Raw genomic sequence first — 22,283 nt, 5'->3', positions numbered from 1 at the left:
ACAAAAAAAAAAAAAAAAAAAAAAAAAGAACAAGTTCACACTCTTTGACTTCAAAGGTAGTAACAATACCTTAAAGGTTTAAGAAAAAAACACTGAACTTACTAGTATCTTTATTTCTTCTTATTTTCACTATAATAATGCTTCATCTATTAGACCTCATTGCAAAGCAGTATTCCTCATTAATAAACTTCCCAAATATTGTTTCTTTTCATTTAGTAATTTTCGATGAGTTGACATCAACTTAATAGTACACAGAATATAATTTTTAACTTCAGGTCACATACTTCAAAGGCTACACTATGATGTTTGGGCACACCTCACTAAGGAATCAGAACAATTTCCTGATTTACTGGGCCCCCCCACGTGGCCAGTTTATTTACAGAGAATGATTCTTGTTCTGTGCCTTGTACTTATACCTTGTGGTAACTTGCTGAGTCCTATTAAGTCTCCCTTTTGGAAGGTCATGAATGAGTAACTTTAATCTGTACACAAAAGTAAATGAACTGGCTCTAATTTGAATAGTTTATCTTTCCTGAAAAATAAAGAACCCAAACAGTCATTTCCATTACTACTTGGACCTTGACCTTTCGTACATTCTTAATTACTTTTGTGTTTAAAGCTGTATGTCAGTCTAGACGGTTAAAGGCACCAGGAATCTGACAAACAATTCAAGCAGTAGTACTGCATCAGTAACCACTGTCTCCACAACTGGGGGCCTAAAATGGGAACAGCGTGGCTATGTTCAGTAGTTCAAAGGACTACTGGAAATCTTTGCTTCGCATCCAATAAATAACACAAGGCTCAGGTCTCTTTGCCACACCAATAAGCTCATGCTCATCACTTCCTCTAATTTTATTTATATCTGACTTTAATTTTTAAAACAAAAGTTTATCAATTACTGCTTTTCAAAATGTATTTGGTCTAAAGATATGAAAGAATAAGGGTTAAAAAGGGGAGGAGGCACTTGGATGAGAAAATGTGGGGAACCGCATAACATTTAGATTATTTAAAAAATAATCATACTCAGTTTTCATAAAAATCCAGGCTAGTATTCCCCTTAACTGCACCATAAGTAGGTCATATAATAATTATTCCAATAAGTTCTAACATAAAGGAAGAAAGAAAACTACTTTCTTGCATTGAATTTGGGTCACTTACCTATCCATTAAAGCATCTTCAAGTAATGGTGTTACAGCATATATGTAGTCCTTTCCCATTTCACCAATATATTCAAACAAGAAGGAAAGTGATTTTAAGACTCCATTTTGAACATTCAGCTCAGGAACTCTGTATTCATTCATTAAGGCAGGTAGTACCGTGAAGGGTGAACATGTTTCGGCGACAATAGCTATTGCTACAGTGGTACAAACTCTGTTCTGCCTTTCCTGAACTTTGAGGTTGTTTAAAAGTGTAGCCAATACATCATGAGGGCTGAAAAAAAGCAGTATGTCAGCAAACTGTCAGATTAAGTATCAAATCTTTTTTTGGAAAGGAAAAAAAAACGCAAAGGAAAAACTGTACATTAAACAATTAGTGGGAACTTTGTAATTTTATGATAAAATATAACACTCTAAAGTAATTTGGCATTGGCATTTGTTTCTACTGAAGAACGTCATTTATTTTTTTTAAGATTTTATTTATTTATTCATGAGAGACAGAGAGAGAGAGGCAGAGACAGGCAGAGGGAGGAGAAGCAGGCTCCATGCAAGGAGCCTGATGAGGGACTCGATCCCAGGAATCCAGGATCAGGCCCTGAGCCAAAGGCAGACGCTCAACCACTAAACTACCCAGGCATCCCAATAATTTCATTTAAATTAAAAAATCTGGGGATCCCTGGGTGGCGCAGCGGTTTAGCGCCTGCCTTTGGCCCAGGGCGCAATCCTGGGGACCCGGGATCGAATCCCACGTCGGGCTCCCAGTGCATGGAGCCTGTTTCTCTCTCTGCCTCTCTCTCTCTCTGACTATCATAAATAAATAAAAATTAAAAAAAAATTAAAAAATCTTTTGAAGAAAAAAATTTAATGGGTTCATATTTTTTAAACATGTTTTACTTAAGATTTTGAGAGAGAGAGAGAGAGAGAGAGAGAGAGAGAGAGAGAGAGAGCGCATGCACAGATTTTGGGGAGAGGGGGAAACAGGGAGAAGCAGGTTCCCGCTGAGCTCCCAGCTGAGCCAAGAGCCTGATGTGTGGGTCAATTCCAAGACCCTGAAATCATGACCTGAGCCAAAGCAGATGCTTAACCGACTAAGCCACCCAGGCGCCCATGGATTCAGTCTTTAATGAACTTCCTAATATAAAGAAGCTTAATTAAATGTTTAGACTGAACAATTCTAGAATGGTCAAAACATGGCCACTAGAGCTAGGCAATATCCAAACTGTGGTCTCTCATGCCCCAACACACAAGATCTACTTTCCTTATCTTCTCTCCCATATACCTTATTACATACGTATACTTCTTCCAGAATTTATTTTACCACAAACTTGGAAAGACACAGGAGCTAAAAAAAAACATAAAAGCTACTCACTGCAAATGTCTTGAATATATCACTGCTGAAATAATTACTGCTACCAAAAAGAGGGTGAAGGGGTGAGGAGACTTTAATTAAGCTGACTTTTATTATGTTTTACCGCTTGAAAATATTTTGTCAAAAAAAAAAAAAAGAAAGAAAAAGAAAATATTTTGTCATTAAGCCCCATGTATACATGGTATCTCATTTTCTAAAATGACTATTTTTTTCTAGTTTGGTTCTGAGGAAGTGGAAGTAAATAACCATAGATTATCTAACAGTTACAATTTCAGTTGTTTGTGGATTCATCTTAGATAAATATTTTTAAAACACAAAGTATTGGGGTGTCTGGGTGGCTCGGTCTGTTAAGTGTCTGCCTTTGGCCCTGGTCATGCTCTCAGGATCCCAGAATCAAGCCCTGCATTGGGCTCATTGCTCACTGGGGAATCTGCTCCCTGCTCCCCCACCCATCCCCTCCCTTCCCCCAACCTCATGCTTGCACTCTCTCAGATAAAATCTTAAAACAAAACAAAAAAAACACACACACAAAGCATGAACATGAAACTTAAATTATGCTATTTTATTAAGAACTGGCCATAACATATAAAAAAAAAAATCCTGAAAAAGACCAACAAAAATTTAGAATGATTCTAAAGATGGTACCATTTCCCTTTCTGAAAATGAGGTGTGATTAAATTAAAATATAAGACTCTCCATCTAGGGGTGCCTGGGTGGCTCAGTCAGTTAAGTGTCTGACTCGATTTCAGCTCAGGTCATGATCTCAGGGTCATGAGATTGAGCCCCAAATTTGCTTAGGACTCTCTCTCTCCCCCTCTGCCACTCCCCACCATGCTTACTCTCTAAAAATAAATAAATATATATATATACTTTTTTAAAAAAACCTAAAGCTCTATTTTAATTCAACTTGAAATTTAAGAAAACATCTCAAATATCGAAGGTCATCGGTTAAATGTGCTTTTTCTCAATTGCATTACTCATACCATGCCTTTAGAGATTACTTAAGAAACAAGTTTTTCAACACAATGGGTTTATTACAAAGTTAAAAACATATATATATAAATAAATAATACTCACCCAATGGCCTTTGCAATGTAGCCAAATGTGTTCACTGTGGCTCTACGAATAGCTTTTTTGTGAGCTTTTAAGAGCTCCAGAAGTTCAAAGCAAATCCTCATCCATTCTCTTGCAGACACATATTCAGCTCCCCTATTTAAAAAAAGTTAATTTGTTCCATAACAAGAAATTTTAGAAGGTAATCTTACAAAAATTCAATTCTCAAAACATGATTACCTACTCAGTTTAAGCATTAAATAAAAAAATGTTACTCTTCAGAAAGGATGGTTTAATCTTAAAACTATATTGCCACCTCTTCATTACCATCTAAATTGAAATTTCACTGAAAATTTCACTGGGTAGTCTTATCATATATACTTCTATTAACAATATTAAACAAATGTGCAGTGAATAAAAAGTGGCTAACTGTTAAAACCAAAAGCTCACAACCAACCAAACAGCTCATAAAAATGTTTAGGTAATCTACTTACCTGTCAGCAATACGTCCAACAAGATCAATACAATTTTCTTGTACTTTTTCATGCCTGTTCTTTAAGATGGGGGTGAGTCTAGGCAGGAGATCTTTAATTGGTGGGGTCATCTTATGCATACCTATTTAATAGAAGTCAATACACTATCAATAAACTTTTGAACAATACCCTTTGTTCATTTTACCTTTTACTTAGCAATGTAATACACATGACTAGGCATATATATAAACTTACAGCTGCCTATGGAAAGAAAAAGCCCCAGATTCTGACCAGACTCAGAATTGTTTTTAACTTTTTATTAAAACTTCTGATTATGCATAGAAATGAAAGAAATTAGTGAAGTGATTTAAAGAATGATGGATACTCAACAACAAAAAAAAGTTTTATCTGGTTCTGAAATGTATTTGTACACTCACATTTAAATATGGGGACAGTTTATGTTCCGGCCATACACAACAATATAAGCCAGAGGTAGACATGTAAATTAAAGCAAAATTTTCCAGGAAGGGCCCCCTTACCCTTTAACTGCAAAACAAACAGATCTCCAGTCTCCCTGCAATGCAGGGCATACTTGGATGGTATTTACACCTATGAAGAGAGAAAAAAGGAGGCAGCTGGCAGGGGCTCTTGCTCTAACTAGAATTGCTTGTTCTGATTCTCTCTCCATTGCTTTTCCCATGTTTCCCTGATCAACAATATGGTTTACAACTCCCTGAAAACCAGAGCCCCACAAGTGGCCAAGTAACTGATTTTTGGCAAATCAAGTATAGAAGACAGGGCTAGACTGGGGGTTATATGTAAATGCAATGGTTCAAAGATCTCCTATATTGCATAAAAACCCCTTACTAAATAAAATGAGAAAAAGTGGCTCTCACAGCCAGCTATTCTGACCTCCTGCTAGGTTATTTTGGCTCCTCTGAACCAAAGAGAAGTTACTTTCCCAACAGTCATGTTCAATAGCAATGAAAGATTAAACACAAGAGACCATTTGTTTGCTTCATCATAATGTCCTTAAATAATAAAATCTTCGCTCTCCATACCCAAGAACATTTGTAATGTACTCATATCTTTACTTTGGGTTTGAAAACTGAATGGATAAAGAATTAGATATAAAAATGAGACCACAACTTGAAAAATTCACTTTCTCCCTGGTTATGTTACTGGAACATAATAGCAAACAGAAAAACCTGCCATAATCATTTACTAATTCAAGGTTAAATATATATTTTGTCCTAAAACTAAACTAAAACTTCAGCATTGTCTCCTCCCACCCTACCCCCCAAACACATTTCTGGTGAGAAACTATTTTTATTAGGATTCTCTATTCCATTGGACTTCAAAGTTTTTTGAGTTGTAACTATTCCCACTTCTCTTACAGTCCTCTTTTTAAAGTACAATATAAATGAGTTTTAGGAAATAAGACTATTGTGACATCCTGACTTTAATTTTAAAGTGCTTAAAAAACAAAATCTTAGAAATCACTCAACTCCTAAATATAATTCTATATTTTACTTTCAACAAAAAAGTTTAAAAAGCAAAACAAAAAAATTCTTACATGACCAGCAATTTCCATACCTATTACATTTACAATGGCCTTCAGTGCTCCAAGAATGCTGCCCAATACTTCAGGGTACTCTTCACCCAAATATTCATACAAAACAACACCCAAGTGCCCCATCAACTTTTCCTGTAATAACAATAAAAAAAAAAAAGTTAAAATGTTACCATTTACATGAAACTATACGGTGAGGAAATAAGAACCTCATACAAAAGTTTACCTCTTGACAAGTCTTCATGACAACAGCAGTTCGAGAGATCAAGTCAGCTGCCTGTTGCCTGACTTTTGCTGATTTGTTATTTAAACGCCACAAAACTGTACCACAGATCTGAGGCAAGTAAGGTTTGACTCGTTTGCCAAGAGCATTGACCACTGTGCCGAAGCCATTCAACATTACTGAGTCCTTAAAAAAAAAAAAAAAAACTAAGTTAAATTTTTAAACTACATTCACTGAGAACTAGATAATTCCGTTTGTGATTGAATAGTTTAAAAATACTAATATAACAAAATGAAATCTAAAAATTTACATAAGCGTATTTCCTCAGACAACTGGAATGAGAACATGAACATTTAAAAAATTTTAAATCCAATTACATTTTAGTGATAATTACTTGCTTGAAAAGTAATGTATTTTACAAATATGAAAGTCAGCAGCAATTTGCCAAAGTAATTAGTATCCTTACCTCTGTAGTCTGTTCTTGGAAAGCATAAAGAATACCATCAATCAGCTGTTCTTCAAGTTTATGATCAATATCTGCTGCTCCCAAGTTGCCCATAATTTTCTCAATTGTCTCCATCACCATTTTTCTGTACTGTTCAGCTTCATCTTTCAGATCATCCACAATTCTGGATATAATTTCTGCCGCACCTACTTTGTTTGCCAACTCCACAGTAGTATCAACTAACTAAAAAGAGAAGGAAAAAAACCCTTTAGATATATTCAGGTCTGCAAAAATGCTGAGAAGAGTTAACTCCTGTTTTAAAACCCTTAAGAGAAAGGGGACCAAAAAACATAAATGTGAGTATAAGTCAAAGTGATTTAAGGTTAGACTGTAATCATGTTTTCCTAGCCAGATTAAGCATTTCATTTAACTGACAAAGACATTAATTCATAGTTGGGTATTTATCCTAGGATGCAAAATCAAAACGGAAGTTAAATGGTTGACTAAAATCAATTTCCTTTCACAATCAGGCACATACTATGAGGTAACCAGAAAAAAAAATAATAATACGTTAACATTTATTCACTCTGGCTGAAGAATTAGTTAAAAGCATTTTTAAAAAATAGTTTTTAGGGACACCTGGGTGGCTCAGCAGTTGAGCATCTGCCTTTGGCTCAGGGCGTGATCCTGAGATCCTGGGGTCCGGGATCCAGTCCTACATCAGGCACCCTGCATAGAGCCTGCTTCTCCCTCTGCTTGTGTGTGTGTGTCTCTCTCATGAATAAATAAATAAATCTTTTAATAAATAAATAAATACCCTTTTTAAAAAGTGGGGTCCATGACCAATGTGGGACTTGAATTCACAACTCTGAGATCAAGAGTCACATGCTCTACTCACTGAACCAGCCAGGCACCCCTTGAAAATATTTTTTACAATAAAAGTTTACCTGTCGGTAATTTCTTCTGTCCAAAGCCATTCTGTGTTGCCAGAAGTGTTTAAAAAAAGGAGGAAGAATCTCTGTTTTAATGTAGTTTGCTTCTACACCATCTGTTCCACAACACTGCTTCACCACCTAAAAGGATAAAAAATAATAGTAAAATTGGTCTTGTAACACACAATAGTTGTTTTAACGTTAACATTCTCTTTGAACCATGAAACACACCCAATTTACAGAAACAAATACGGGACAAAAATTTGAAACAATTACCTTCAGCACAATTTTCTTCATTTCTTCATCAGGAGACTGAAATTCTCGAATAAGGATTAACATCACTTCTCTAGTATAGTAGTTGGCATATTCTGCATCCATAAGAGGAATAAGATACCCAATAGCCTTTAAGAAAGCAGCCAGACCCTATTTTAAAATAAAAAATACATATAATTAATAAATTAGATTTAAGTTGCCTTAACTTCAGTGAAGAAAAATCAAAAGAAAAATAAAATCTATTTAGTTAACCTACCTTTCCTCTGTGTTGGCGGATACCCTTCCATAGAGGCTTTAACACAGAATCAAAAGATTCGATACCATATGGAGTTGCTGCTTCAGCCAAGGCAGCAATGGCCAAAGCGCTAATGGTCCGAACTTTCTGTTGCTCATCCACAAGACCTAGAAAACCAAACAAGGGTTGTAACTATTAAGTGACATTTCGTAATTTCCACAACCTCATCATTTAATCAAACTGCAGAATCTGTTCACATTAGACAAAATGAGGCAAAAAAGCCAGTGTGAATCACAGCCTCTAATTTAGATGTTACAAATCCCATCATAAACTATGTGTTGATGTAGCTGAAGCCCTTCCATTTATCTCTCCAAATCAGTAGCCCAAATTTCTGGATACCTGTCTTATAAAAAGATAGACAAAGTTGTATTACAACTTACCATGTTCGATGATTTCAACTAAACTTCTGAGATGTGGCAAGATGGCACAGCCCATAAGAATAGCTATCTGCTGTACAATCTTAATACCAGTGTGTCTCGCTTGCCAGGACTTCTTGCTTTTACACACGGCTTTTAAGAAGGGCAACAATGAAGGAATGCCCAGGGCAGAGGCTACAACAGCAAAAGCTCTAGCTGTCGTGTTACGGACATACTCATCCATGTTATCTATATCAGGTCTCATGGTAGAAATCATAGTAGCCAGACCAGCAGCCTAAAAAGTCAAGAAAAAAGAACAGTCATCAGTTAATAACATTAACTCTGAATTCTTTCTTTCTATACCCAAACAATCCCATTGGTGGATATAAAAGTTTCTTCTCTAGAAATATAATGTAATGTAAATACCTTTGCCAAATTAGAAATAATCTCTCGACCTTCCACTCTAGCATAGTAATCTTCATCAATCAACAATGGTTCAATGACCACAAGGATCTGAAAAAGAAAAAGAGCTACATTTTCACATCAATTACTAATGGCATACTCATGTAACAAAATTAAATATAGAGAAAAATTAAAGAGCATTTGTTACTTAACACACAAGCATACAAAACATATTTTACCAGGAAATTTATAATTACCAGGGTACTTTGTTAATCAAGGGACAAATTAAAAATTTTAATGATGCAATCTCAGGATATATAAAAACTGGGGAGAACTATTAATCTATAGGCTAACAGTCAACATTTTAAAATAGTAACTGTATACATCAATCTTCATTTTACAATTCTAAACCATTATTACCACCAGCAAAAAGATGGGTCCTTAACAATAAATGGTATGCTTCAGATACACATCTTTTCTCATCTTAGTGTAATACCAATAAAAAGAAATGAAAGAAAAAATTATTAATATGATCCCATTAAGGTAAAGATGACATAAAGTTCCTTCTAGATATATACATATACATTTGTATATGTATGATATATGTTTATGCAAAGAAAAGGGTCTAAGACGACATGTAAATTTAGTTTTGGTTAACTCAGTGTCTTGCAGGAGGGTGAAATTTCCCTTTTTACTGTGAATGCATACATCAGCTATTACTTTTGCAGAATTTTTAAAATTTCACAAAAAAGCTGGTTTTAAAAATCCATGAATTCCTTTTATATTACAAAATATTCAACCAGTAATAACACTATTTGAGGAAAACAACCAACCTTGTGCACATATGGTCGAACTAAGTCATCAAGTTTGTATAATATTCGATCAATAACTTTCACAAGTAAATGACGCTCTTGATCCTCCAGTGTAGGAGACATCAGGAGAGGAAGAATCTGATTAAACAAAGGACCAGCTCCAAATTCACGAGCTTTATCAGTAATCTGACGCAATGCAGCCTGGGGGATAAAAAGAGTAAGAGGTGTTCCTTTAGAATTAAAAGCATTCTGAATAAGCAAATTACTCCATGATTTTCTATAACTTAATTTTTTTAGTGTAAGTTTCACAGACATCTTACACATAGTAGCATGAGTACATTCCCATCAAATTATCTGAAGTTTGAACTCCTGTGACTCAAGTTCGATGTTTTCAGTTAATTCAAAAAAGGATAATTTGGTAAAGAATAGAGCCACAGGTTACAATAAAAAACTCCTTCTTAACGTCTGCTAAAGGACTGCCCATCTTCAAATTACATGTATTAATGTAATTCCTCACATAATTCCACTAATTACCTTAGTGTCTTCAGCATGTTTTAAAGGTCCTGAGAACAAAAAGGAGAATCTCATTTTTCAACATCCTTATTAGCACATAATTGATCAAAAAGCTAAATCTCTCATACCACATGCCTTTCTTTCTCTTATACTATGACCTTGATAAAGATGAAGAGGTTAATTTTAAATTTCTAAACATAAAATTATAGTGAACCTAATGATTTAGTGAACTGGTACTTACCTTTCTCATTGGAGGTGTTCCATTCTTAATTTTTAAAAGCAGCTTCATTATTTTTCTCTCTTTTTGCTCTTCTGGACTAAGTGTTGATTCATCAACATCAACCTAATAGTGAAAAGAAAGAAAATGCGAAGGTAGATTAAGATCTTGCGATTTTTAAGTCCTAAATAAAAAGTAGTATTTTAATTCTATTACACTTACCAAAAGCTTATCAAAGTACTGAATATCATCAGGTTTTAAAAATGGGAGATTTCCGGATGGTTGGTCATTAACACTTTTCATAGTTCTATCTTCAGTTTGCATGTGGAAACCGGTCATGCCACCCAAAGGTGTTGGAGTTGCTGTCAGCTTTCGAGCTGGAGTTCTAATAGGAACATAACCAGCTGGAGGAGGAAGTACCTAATACAGTTAAAAGATAGTTTAGGATTGTCTTGACTTTGTAAAGTAGTAACATAATGAATAGTACTTGCACTTAAAACACCTTACAGTTTATTAGCTAGAAGCTTTTTGCTTGGAAACAAGAATTAATATTGATCCCATCTTTCTACCTTGTATTTAAAATCTGTATGACAACCATTCGTATTTCTCATCTGCTAATTAAATACATTAGGAATGTGGGAAAATGAGGATACCTGAGGCAGGCTCATAAAATTCTAATCACTTTCAAACATTAACCCATATAAACATGTTGGTGAGCCAGTATGTCATAAACGAAGTAAACTCACAAAATGCAAATAAAGGGTTAATTTTAATAAAATGAAAAACCATTCACATTAATCTCTGCACTTTTATAAAAGCAAAAAAATCGTAATATTTAAGTTGCTTGACAAAAATAAGTTAAATGCATAAAACTAAATGCGTAAAAACCAAAAGTAAAATATTTACCAAAGCCCTATAAAATATGACATTTGATTAAACCAAAAACTTCACCTAAGATTCACTTGGACTTTTCTCTCCTATTGATATTAAGGAAATCAGTGACTGCAATTGAGAAGACATTCAGTCAACAGTAAGTTGTAGAGTGTCTATACCCACATTTTATGGAGGCTATAAGTTTATAGCAAAAATTCATGCATACTTAAAACATTCTGATATAAACCTAATAAGGAGAAAATCAAATATATACAAACTCAAAAAAGCAGCAGGCACTGGCAACATAAGGCTCTGTAAAGGCCATCTAGACGTCATAGGTTCCAACTATATGACCACAAGCTACCTTTAGATCAGCAAATGGTTCCTGAGTCCCAGGTAGAAAATTGAAAACCAACTTCAACTTGCTATCGTTGAGAGTATTTTCTGTGTTCATTTGCAACCCATGAACTTAAGTATACAAAATCTTGTGAGGCACGAAGTAAAGTAATGATGATCTAATGTGAGCTTAATCCTGGGACTGTTGATAAACTAAAGCAGCGAGCTATTCCATACCACCAAGGCAGCAGTTCTTAAAGTATGGTCCCAGAAGTCCTTGAAATTTCTCACTTTCCAAAAGTGATAAAAGCTTCATATCATTCATTTTTTTTCATCTCTTACTTTTTGGAACTGAAATATACTTGGAAACAGCTAAAAGAATGGAATAGCTGTAGTAAATTTGGGCAAGGCCAATATGAACTTGACCAAATAACTTTTTCAAAAAACATTTAAATAAAATTCACATCCTAAATATCACCACACTGATATTCGTTATTACCTTATATCCTTCTGGGAACATAGCATCTAATTCTTCATCAGAAAGGGGGCGGTTTCTCTCATCAATTTCTCTTTCCCACCGCCAAGCCTGAAGCTGTTCAGGAGTCATACTCATTATGTGACCTACCAAAAGAGGAAATTTCTGTAAAAATCCATAGTGCAAATCTTTATCATTACATAGGTCCTTGGGATATAAAATCGTTAACATCAATTATAATGGCTTTGTATTATAAATGCAAATCAAAGCTTTTTATAATCCATTATTCTTGCTAAAAATTGTTGTTAATAGCACACAGAATACCACAGAGAAAAAAGAAATCAAAATATTTCTAGGAAAATAATTCTTTCTAATGGGAGATTTCCTACCTGGAGTAGGGGTAGCCATGTTCATGGCTGGTGTGCCAATTGGTGTCTTTCCAGGGGTCAGAACAGGAGTGCTTCCACCCATCTGACTAGCTGGTGTTTCATCCCAACGTGACTTTCTTTTACTGGCTCCCGGAGTTGGTGTTTCACCAATTGAGTCTCCACCTCGGTCTGTTCGAGGAGTCTCAGCCCATCCGCTTCCATGCCCAGGAGTATCTTTAAAAAAAAAAAAAAAAAAAGGTAAAGAAATATAAAACTTAAACCATGGTCAAAAAAATTACTGTTTATTCTCAAAGAGCTAACGTATTAAAACTGGTCAAGTTCAAAAACAGGATATTCTTAAAATGGAGACCCATTTAAAGAGTTAACCTTCATTTCATATTAATCCTGGATTTTTCTTTCTTTCCTGCTGACTACAAAAATTTAGTAACCACTAAGGAATAGGAAAACAGTTTTTTTTTAACCAGGCATAATCTCACAACCCAGAGACAGCCACTGCATGCGTCTTGAGCTACTTCTGATTTCTCTGTATAGTCAAGATTATTCTGCATGTACAACTCTAAACTGCTTCTTTCATCCACATGTTAATAAGCACTCTCTCATATCATTAAAAATTCTTTTTAAAATTTTAATATAACACATGTACTATGAAGTCTTAACTTGTCACAACTAATCTCATAAAGAATTAACAAAAAGTAGCTTTAAATAGTTTACACAAAAAATAAAGAGATTCAGGCAAATTTATACCAAAAAACAGAGATTACGAGGGGCTAGGAGGAAGAGGAAATGGGGAGTTGTTTAATGGATACAGTTTCTGTTCAGGATGATGAAAAAGTTCTAGAAATGATTAGTTGTAATGGTGAATGTACTTAAGTACAGTTAAGATGGTTAAAATAGTAAATTTTATATTTTCAAGAAGGCAAAAGAATTAGGTATATGATCTCCTTAGTTCTTTATCCCCAAAATGGCTGATAATTTACCCTTCTACCCAGGACTAGAGCTGTGAACAGATTTCCTCTATAAACATACCACTCATCAAATCAATATTTTACCCCAACACACACGAAGATTCCCCTAGATGTACCTCTTTCTGTTTTGGGGGTCTCATCCCATCTGTTTTTACGAGCACTGGAAGTTGCGCCTCCGTGGCCTGGTGTTGCATGGCCTGGTGTATCCCCACGTCCAGGAGTAGCAGCTCCCGCTGGTGTGTGACTAGGTGTAGGATCCCATATTTTTGAGCCTGGGGTTGCTCCAGGAGTCTCACTTCCCTTTGCACGACCTGGTGTCTCATCCCATCTTAAGGAAGGGGTATGTCCAGGGGTCTTAACAAAGCAAAAAGAACTTTATTTCACATACCCACATAAAAATAACTAGAAAATTTCTAACAAAAAAATTGTAAACAAATGTTTTAGTCTTATTCTATACAAATGAGAGTGAATTACTCTGCTTAAGAGATACCTGCTTTATAGCAAGTATGTTTGGCTAAAAACAATGTAAAGTTTTAAAAAGCCCTAGCTTAAAAAAAAATACACACAATGTATTTTTAGTGTGAGTCTTGAATACACCACTATTTTTGAGAAAAATCACTAAGCCTTCTCTGTCTAGATCTAAAATAAAAAAATTTCAGCTTTAATTATATAAATACTTCCCAAACTGGGCTTAGAGACATCTATCTATGAGTTCTAAGAAACACTATTTTTGTGGTTTTGTTCAATTTTGTGTGCATATTTAACTAATGTAAGTATATTTTGGATCACCTGGGAAATTATAGCTAGATATTGCCGCATGATTTCAATCCCCGAAATTTGCAATCACATTTGAAATATTATTCTAACTGATGCTAACAAGATTAATGAAGAAAAGATTAGAGGTAGAGTAATCACAGCTTCCATTTTAGTTCAGAGACCAGGAAAATCACCTCAAGGAGTAGGTGATTCAAGGCATTAGATAGCCCATGATAGAAGAACCTGCATAGTGCAGACACTATAGTATCAAAGTAATAGGTGCTTCAGCGTAAGCCAAAACAAAATTTGTATTTAAGATGTGTAAGTATTCCATATGTTTTGTAATATACTTTTACATATTTAAAGTTGGATGCTCTATCCAACCTAAGAATTTACACTTGTAAATTTGCAGAAATACCATAACAAATTAAGGCTAAAAGTACTTTTCTCCTTTGAAAAAATTCTATGTGTCACTCAGGGTTGAGAAATTGTCCATTAGGTGAGTAAAGCACATAAATCACTTAAAACTTCATTTTTGGGGGATCCCTGGGTGGCGCAGCGGTTTGGCGCCTGCCTTTGGCCCAGGGCGCGATCCTGGAGACCCGGGATCGAATCCCACGTCGGGCTCCCGGTGCATGGAGCCTGCTTCTCCCTCTGCCTATGTCTCTGCCCCCGCCCCCTCTCTGTGACTATCATAAAAAAAAAAAAAAAAAAAAACCTTCATTTTTGGCCTTTCTACTATCCACTGTAATTCCCATAGTACTGATTACGATGGAACTGTGTTAAGTGACCAGAATGAAAGAAAACATCATCTGATTCTATACAGTTTTTATAAGACACACAATCAATTCTTGTGTCTAGTTTTCATGAGCACGCAATTAAATAGAGAAGTTTCTCTTTCCTGGTTTTTAAAATTAGCATTATTAACTACAGAATTAAATTTAATGATTTTTAAAAATATTTTATTTATTCACCAGAAACACAAGAGAGAGACAGAGACATTGGCAGAGGGAGAAGCAGCCTTCCCACAAGGACCCTGAGATCACACCCTGAACAGGAAGGCAGATGCTCAACCACTGAGTCACCCAGGTGTCCCAAATTTAGTAATAATTTATATTCTATAGAACCAAATCCTCTCATATATCAGCAAGCATATGGGAACTCCTCAGACTCTATCTTAAACTGAAGTCTTCGGAAATTATTAGGTTTACTATAACCCAGTTTGGGGTTTGGGAAAATACTGCCATGGTCTGTAAATAAAACTACAGTAGTCTATGCTAGAATACTGACTTAGGAGGTACCTGGCTGGCTCAGTCAAAAGAGCATGCAACTCTTGATCTTGAGGTCATGAGTTTGAGCCCAGTGTAGAGATTACTAAAATAAATAAATACACTTAAAAAAAAAATAGTGATTTAGACTAGAGTGGTAGAGACTGAGGCCATGAAAAGTGGTTAGATCCTGAATATATTTAAAGGTGGGGCCAAGGGCAGCCCCGGTGGCGCAGCGGTTTGGCGCTGCCTGCAGCCTGGGGTGTGATCCTGGAGACCCGGGATCGAGTCCCGCGTCGGGCTCCCTGCATGGAGCCTGTTTCTCCTCCCTCTGTCTGTGTCTCTGCCTCTCTCTCTCTCTGTGTGTCTGTGAGTAAATAAATAAAATCTTGAAAGAAAGAAAGAAAGAAAGAAAGAAAGAAAGAAAGAAAGAAAGAAAGAAAGAAAGAAAGAAAGAAAAGAAAAGAAAAGGAAAAGAAAACAGAAAAGAAGAAAAGAAAAGAAAAGAAAAGAAAAGAAAAGAAAAGAAAAGAAAAGAAAAGAAAAGAAAAGAAAAGAAAAGGTGGGGCCAAGAAAATTTATGGATAAGATTTGGGATAAGAGACGAAGATGGGATAAGAGAATGGATGACACTGCTAGGACTCTTTAAGAATCTGGCTTGAGCCAACAGACATGGGAAAAGACTGGAAGGGGTGAGTGGATAGAGAAAATCAGTTAATTTTATTTTAGAAAAATCTGTTTTGAAATGCCTATTAAACATCCAAGTAAAATTGTCAGGCCTGACAACAGAAGAGATGTAGGGGATAGACTTCTATATCTGGGAGCAGTCTTATAGAGATGGTATATGAAGACAAGAATGTGATCCTAAGGAGTGCATTTAGATGGAAAATAAGTCCAGGGATTGAACACTAGAAAACCCCAAAGTTAAAGGAAGCTGAGGAAGATCCAGCAAATAAGACTGAGGAACAAGAGTCAGTGAGGAGAGTTTTAGGAGAATCAGGAGAGACTGAAGTCCAGAACCTAAAAAGGAAATCAAGTTAGGGCAAATGCCACTGATATATATATATACACACACACATGTATATATATAATAAGATGTATGATAGGATGATACAGGATATGAGGATTGAGACCTGACCTTTGGATTTACCAAAAGGAGGTCAAGTGACCTTGTTAAGAGATGGTTTTGTGGAGTAACAGAAGCAAAAGATTAGATAAGTGGAGACTGCAGGTCTCTACAATTCATGAATTATAATTCATGAATTCTACAATTCATTCAAAGCATTTTGCAGTGAAGAGAAAGAAGTGGAATGGTAGCTAGAAGGGGCTGTGAGGATCAAGGAATGGCTTCCTGCAGTTTTTTGTTTTTTAAAGAGGAAAATGGGTACATTGTGTTTGCTAATAATAACCTTGAAACAGAGAAAAAGTTGACATTACACAAATCTCTGAGGAGAAAAAGGGGATGAAAAATAGTATATTAGCAGAAGTTGTTCACCTGCATGGACAAGTCAGAAAGAAACAAGTAAAGGAGAATAGACAGGCATACTGGTAGATTTCATAGTAGGAATACAGATTATTATTTTTATTGTTTCTACTTCGGAAAGGAAAAACAGGAAACAAAGTCACCAACTAAAAAGCTGTTAAGGAGATATTCATTTGTGGGTTTTTTTTTGTTTTGTTTTTATCTGTTTTTTTTAGGGGGTATTCATTTGAAATTTTCTCTGGAGGGGGACAGAGAATTAACTGCTTATAGTCTGCTCAAGGTAATGAAAAGGTTTTGAAATTAGTAGAGATAGCTGTACAACATTAACATTGTAAAATTAATGTCACTAAATCATACACTTAAAATGGTTATGGGGCAAATTTTATTACTAATATCACAATATTTTAAAATTTTAATCAAACAAATGAAACAATAAAAACCCCCAAATATGTTCTCTAGGAAAATAAAGTGACCAAGGAAATGTGGTAGCACTGCCCATGTGACACCAGTGGTCAGGTACTTAAATTATCCACCTAGAAAATGAAGATCACTATATTGTACTTAATCTCCACAATATGACAATACTGAAGTATCTATTTTAATATTCCAAAAAGGATATTCCTTTATTCCAGGTTATGGACTGAACTGTGTCTTCCCCAAAAAAACTTCTGTTGAAGCCCTAACTACCAATGTACCGGTATTTAGATCAGGCCTTTAGTGAGGTAATTAGGTTAAATGAAGTCGAAAGGTTAGGGCCATGCATAAACTGATAGTACTGGTGTCCCCAGAAGAGACACCAGAGCTCACTTGCCCTCTCTAGGCACACACAGAGAAAAGGCCATGTGAGGACACAGCAAGAAGGCAACCTTCTGCAAGCCACAATGAGAACTTTCACCAGACAGCAACTTGATACCAGACTTCAAGTCTTCAGAACTGTGAGAAAAATGTCTATTGGTTGAGCCACCCGGCTCTGTGTTAACTTAGGTCAATAAGAGTAGGCTAATACACTCCATGTAAGAGAGAAAATCTAAAAATAATCATCATTAAAAATAAAAATAAATATAAAAATAAGTAAAAATAAATTACCTCTGCTTGATCCCAACTTGACAGCTTTTTGGGAGTGGCACCAGGAGTCTGATCGGCCGTTTGATCCCAACGCCGTTTTCGTTTTGAGGGAGGTTGGGATGCTGCTGCTCCATTGACAACTTTTAGTTCTCCAGCTTTAGCTTTTTCTGCTAGCTGTTGCCTAATTTCTCTCTAAAAATATTTCAATACGCACTGAGTACCTCTAAAACCTTTTCAACATATTTTCATATCATCAGCACAGTCATTTCAATTTAATGTCATTGTCTTCTTCACTCATTCTACTTTCTATGCTACTGGGAGTCTTATTCTTTATTTCCTTTTCTGTATTTCTCGTTTTTATACAATGTCTTTCTGCACAAGAGATGAGCAAGTACAGAATTCGTGACACAGAGCACACTATTTAAAAAGTCAGAGAAGTAAAATCTTTAACAGTGGAAAACCAAAATGCTTTCATTCAAAAACTCACAAAAATAGCAATTCAGACTATGTAATAAGAGAAAAATGGCAAAAAGTAGAAACAAAAATTTTTAACTATGCAAGTACTATATATAATGTAGTCATAACGAACGCACATTTAATTTACCCTACGATTTTAAAGTAAAGTTCTATTACCTCACTTATTCCATATAACAAATTATGCATTCATAATAAAGTTATGGAGGTTTACTGTTAAAACTAGCAATCAGTAAAGGCTGGTAGGAGTCTTTCAGAATTCTCCACCCATAACCAAACTGAATCTTATAGGGGAGATTTATAGGTTTTTCAAGGAATGATTTAACTATTTGACTTCTCCCTTAGCCATTTGTTTCAGACGTACACCAACAATGCTCCCCACAGGTATATCCACCATAAGATACATGTCTGTGTGTATGTGTGTACAAACACACACACACACGCGTGCATACACACCCAGATAACCAAAGGGCCAAGGGCTAGAAGATACAGAAATATGAAAAGTTTAATTTGGGAGGAGGCAGAACTTTGGGTAAGGTTTCCTTCTCAACTTAATTTTTATTAATACTATAAAAATACTACTTGTGCAGCAGATAAAAGTCTCTCAATTTGAACTCTTTACATTCTTTCACAACCACCGAAATAAAAACTAGGTTCACATACCTCTTCTTTAGTTAAATGCTGTTCTCGCATTACATCCATGTAAGTCCTAGCATTCATTTTAGGATCAGGGGTCTTCCCTCCTGCAGAAAAGAACAGCAACAGGACAAGAGTACAATAAATAAAAGATAATTAGGTTAAACTGATTTAACTGCCCTGCTCTAATATTATGTTATTCCATAATCATTTAATTTATTTTTTGATGAAAAACTTTAATAATTATACATCTTACTTTTTATTGAGTTTGCTGATCAATTTAACCTGTTTGAACACAAACATATCTACAGCAGTTTAAAACAAATATTTTAATGCATATAAAAACAAAATGACAGCACAGTTTAGTCTTCAGAAGTGATGGGTTCCTGGGTTGCTAATCCGGAATACGTACACTTTCGTGCCTTTGTCTCCATCAGCAGTTCTGACTTCAAGCAGCAGAATAGAAGCCTAGAAAATTATCTCTTTACCATTAGTAACACTTTGGAAAGATATTTATATTCAAAACATTACCTGTTGCAAGCTGTTAAAATCCTGACTACAAATAACTATAACTAGATAAGTTCTCCATACAATGTTCTAAAAACAGTTATAGTTTAGAAAAGCTGACTTTTAAAATACACCTACAATCTTACTCTGATGTCATGTTACTAAAAAGGGCTTCATTCTTTTTAAGTTTTGTTGACCCAAAAACATTTTTATTTTCTTAGAAAGTATAAATTACAACTGGAAACATATTACTTGAAATATATTACTTCTACCAGTTCTCATGTTGCACACAGAAGAAAAGTGGTGTACAAAGAGATGTGTTAGTTCTCTTGGTTAAAGTTTCAGTATTTGCTTTCAAACTTCAAAATATCTTAAAGAAGCCCAAACAGTACATAACAAGATTCACAGAGGCACACTACGTTTTAGAAATGTGATAATTAGCTATACAAGTAGTATAGCATCACAATTTAGGAAAAAATAATAAAATTCTAAGACATTTCCTATGCTGAAGATCATGCCCAATTGATAGTGTCATTCTTTCTGACACTAGCTCTGATAAGACTTCCTTTGGAATACTTTTTCACCATAATCTAGAGAGGATGTGTTGAACTGCACCCTTAAGAATGCAGACAGGACTGGCATATAGCAGTACTGCTGTAGGAAAGAAATTAAGGACAGTTAGTATGGGCCTGTGAATTCTGACATACATGTTTAAATCAATTACAATTATGCAAGTAAAAAAGAATATCCCTACTAATTCATGCAGGCTGAAAGTCTAATTTGTAAACCTGCAGCAGAATCTAATTCTAAGAAACAGGCACCTAATTTTGATTTTGAAACTCACCTGAGGAAAGCTTCCATCAGGCTCACTATGCCCCTTGTGCTGACCTGCACACTAAAATTAGCAAAACAGACTCCAACTATTAAAAATATCAAAGTCTTTGTATACATACTTTTGTTTTAACTTTAAGTATGCTTAGAGCAAAGTAGGTGCATTTACTAAACTATATTTAGAGCAATATGGGGGGAGCTCTAATGTGAGAAACAGTTTCTCAAAAGTAACAAGCCCAAAAGTCTAGGATTTGGAATGAAAACTTTCAATAGTTTGAAAGTATTTTGAACAGAAAAACACATTTGTTCAAAGTATAGAAAGCGTACCCAAAACAAAAGTAAAAGAAAAACCTTTAACCCTTTGCGTTTCTATGGCATTGGCTCATTATTTTCTTGTCCTTCTACCTGGAAAGAAAACTTGCATTATAAAGATGAAGAATATGGCATCTGTGACTTCAACCAAATCTATACAAATCTATAATAAGGGGGATTTTAAAAAAGAAAAGCAAATTCATAAGCATGCCAAAAAAAATCAAAGGGCTAAAGACAACTTAAGACAAATAAATTCCTGAAAACTTATAGAAAAGTGGGAAAGAATTACCATCTGCAAAAGGATCAAGACGCTCTGGGGATATTATCATGGTCCGCCTGTGCTTTTTGTATTCATCCTCCCGGTCAGCAATCTTTGGAGGTCGGTGCTCAGCGAATGGATCATACTGAAAAGAGGTATGTCTCATTTAATACCCACCTTATTAAATAACCAAATAGAATATTATACATAAAACCCAGAACACTGGGCAGCCCAGGTAGCTCAGCGGTTTAGTGCCACCTTAGGCCCAGGGCCTGATCCTGGAGACCCGGGATGGAATCCCACATTGGCCTCCCTGCATGGACCTGCTTCTCCCTCTGCCTAGGTCTCTGCCTCTCTCTCTGTCTCTTATGAATAAATAAACAAAATCTTAAAAAAAAAAAAAAAACATTATTAAACATGTAAAAATGTTTAATAAATGCTTACTCATAAAAAAAATCTTGTATCATTTTATGGATGAATGTTAACATGAAAAAAATAAGACAGAGAAATGAGACAATAAACATGTCCACATTTCCATAGTTCTTCATGAAACCATTACCTTGACAAAATAAAGTATTATTTCTGTACCTCCCAAATCAACTCTCAAGACATTCTAATAAAGTGATTTCTAAAATATGTGGGCTTCCATAGGAATTGAGATATTCAGTTTTCTTAGCCGAATAAACTTTGGTTTTAATTTTTAAAAAGGGGTGGAAGGAGAGAAGAAAAAGAGTCACCTGTTCTGTTGATTGTGGTATATCATTAAGCAATGCCACAGGGGCATGATATCCTGGCTTCTTCTGACCAAGCAAACTTGTAGATGATGAGTAGTCATCGTCATCCTGCAATGAAACGCCCCCCAAAAAACCACAAATAAAATGCCAGAACTTAAAAATTAGAAAGAACAAATAGATTCAACATGGTATCAAAGACTTATTGACAAAAGTGGCGTCCAAACCTTTGTTCATAAAATTTGTAAACAGGTTTTCTTCGACTCAAACTTTAAAAAAAAAAAATTAAATTTAGGGGGCACTTGGGTGGCTTAGCGGTTGACTGCCTCCAGCTCAGGTTGTGATCCCGGGATCCTGGGATCCTGGGATCCAGTCCCACATTAGGCTCCCCACAGGGACCCTGCCCCTCCCTCTGCTCATGTCTCTCTCATAAACAAAATCTTAAAAAAAAAAAATTTAAATAAGGTAAAAATAAAATCTTTAAAAAATTAATTAAATTTAGCTCTCTTTTCCTTTAAAAGCATTAAACAAGGAATGCTTTCTATAGAAGTTAATTAAAATATAGACTAGAGGCATGCCTGGGTGGCTCAGCGGTTGAGTGTCTGCCTTTGGCTCAGGGTGTGTTCCAAGTCCCGGGATGGAGTCCCGCATCAGGTTCCCTATGGGGACCCTGCTTCTCCCTCTGCCTGTCTCTCTCATGAGTAAATAAATAAAATCTTAAAAAAAAAAAAAAAAAAGTATAGACTAGAAAAGCCTGAGGATTTTGTTTTCTCACACAAAGCATAGTGACATTTGTTTTTCAAATCTGGAAACTGCAAACAAGCTTATTT

At 35.3% G+C, this 22,283-nt stretch overlaps 1 protein-coding gene across 7 annotated transcripts in view; it reads right to left on the bottom strand.

Annotated features, from left to right (window-relative positions):
- Positions 1 to 22,283, bottom strand: part of SF3B1 (splicing factor 3b subunit 1) — a 60,266-nt gene that overhangs the window by 1,593 nt on the left and 36,390 nt on the right. For 3 of the 7 annotated variants that reach the window (XM_072741287.1, XM_072741288.1, XM_026002608.2), the window contains 21 exons: positions 21,460 to 21,564; positions 20,753 to 20,867; positions 18,841 to 18,920; positions 17,725 to 17,895; positions 13,248 to 13,485; positions 12,167 to 12,379; positions 11,802 to 11,923; positions 10,316 to 10,513; positions 10,118 to 10,219; positions 9,385 to 9,564; positions 8,576 to 8,662; positions 8,174 to 8,444; positions 7,755 to 7,900; positions 7,502 to 7,648; positions 7,241 to 7,366; positions 6,315 to 6,536; positions 5,852 to 6,034; positions 5,649 to 5,760; positions 4,074 to 4,194; positions 3,604 to 3,735; positions 1,159 to 1,431 (listed from right to left, as the gene is read on the bottom strand). In XM_072741287.1, coding sequence (XP_072597388.1) covers positions 1,159 to 1,431; positions 3,604 to 3,735; positions 4,074 to 4,194; positions 5,649 to 5,760; positions 5,852 to 6,034; positions 6,315 to 6,536; positions 7,241 to 7,366; positions 7,502 to 7,648; positions 7,755 to 7,900; positions 8,174 to 8,444; positions 8,576 to 8,662; positions 9,385 to 9,564; positions 10,118 to 10,219; positions 10,316 to 10,513; positions 11,802 to 11,923; positions 12,167 to 12,379; positions 13,248 to 13,485; positions 17,725 to 17,895; positions 18,841 to 18,920; positions 20,753 to 20,867; positions 21,460 to 21,564 — 3,344 coding nt within the window. Of the gene's footprint in view, positions 1 to 1,158; positions 1,432 to 3,603; positions 3,736 to 4,073; positions 4,195 to 4,591; positions 4,662 to 5,648; positions 5,761 to 5,851; positions 6,035 to 6,314; positions 6,537 to 7,240; positions 7,367 to 7,501; positions 7,649 to 7,754; positions 7,901 to 8,173; positions 8,445 to 8,575; positions 8,663 to 9,384; positions 9,565 to 10,117; positions 10,220 to 10,315; positions 10,514 to 11,801; positions 11,924 to 12,166; positions 12,380 to 13,247; positions 13,486 to 17,724; positions 17,896 to 18,840; positions 20,557 to 20,752; positions 20,868 to 21,459; positions 21,565 to 22,283 lie in introns of those variants that run through there. The other 4 variants (XR_011997787.1, XM_026002609.2, XR_011997788.1 and 1 more) reach the window with 4 other exon arrangements.

This window comes from Vulpes vulpes, chromosome 16 (genome assembly GCF_048418805.1).
Source record: "Vulpes vulpes isolate BD-2025 chromosome 16, VulVul3, whole genome shotgun sequence".
In the NCBI taxonomy this organism is placed as follows: domain Eukaryota; kingdom Metazoa; phylum Chordata; class Mammalia; order Carnivora; family Canidae; genus Vulpes; species Vulpes vulpes.
The sequence above is the reverse complement of the archived record's forward strand: the minus strand, read 5'-3'. Positions and strand labels throughout refer to the sequence as shown.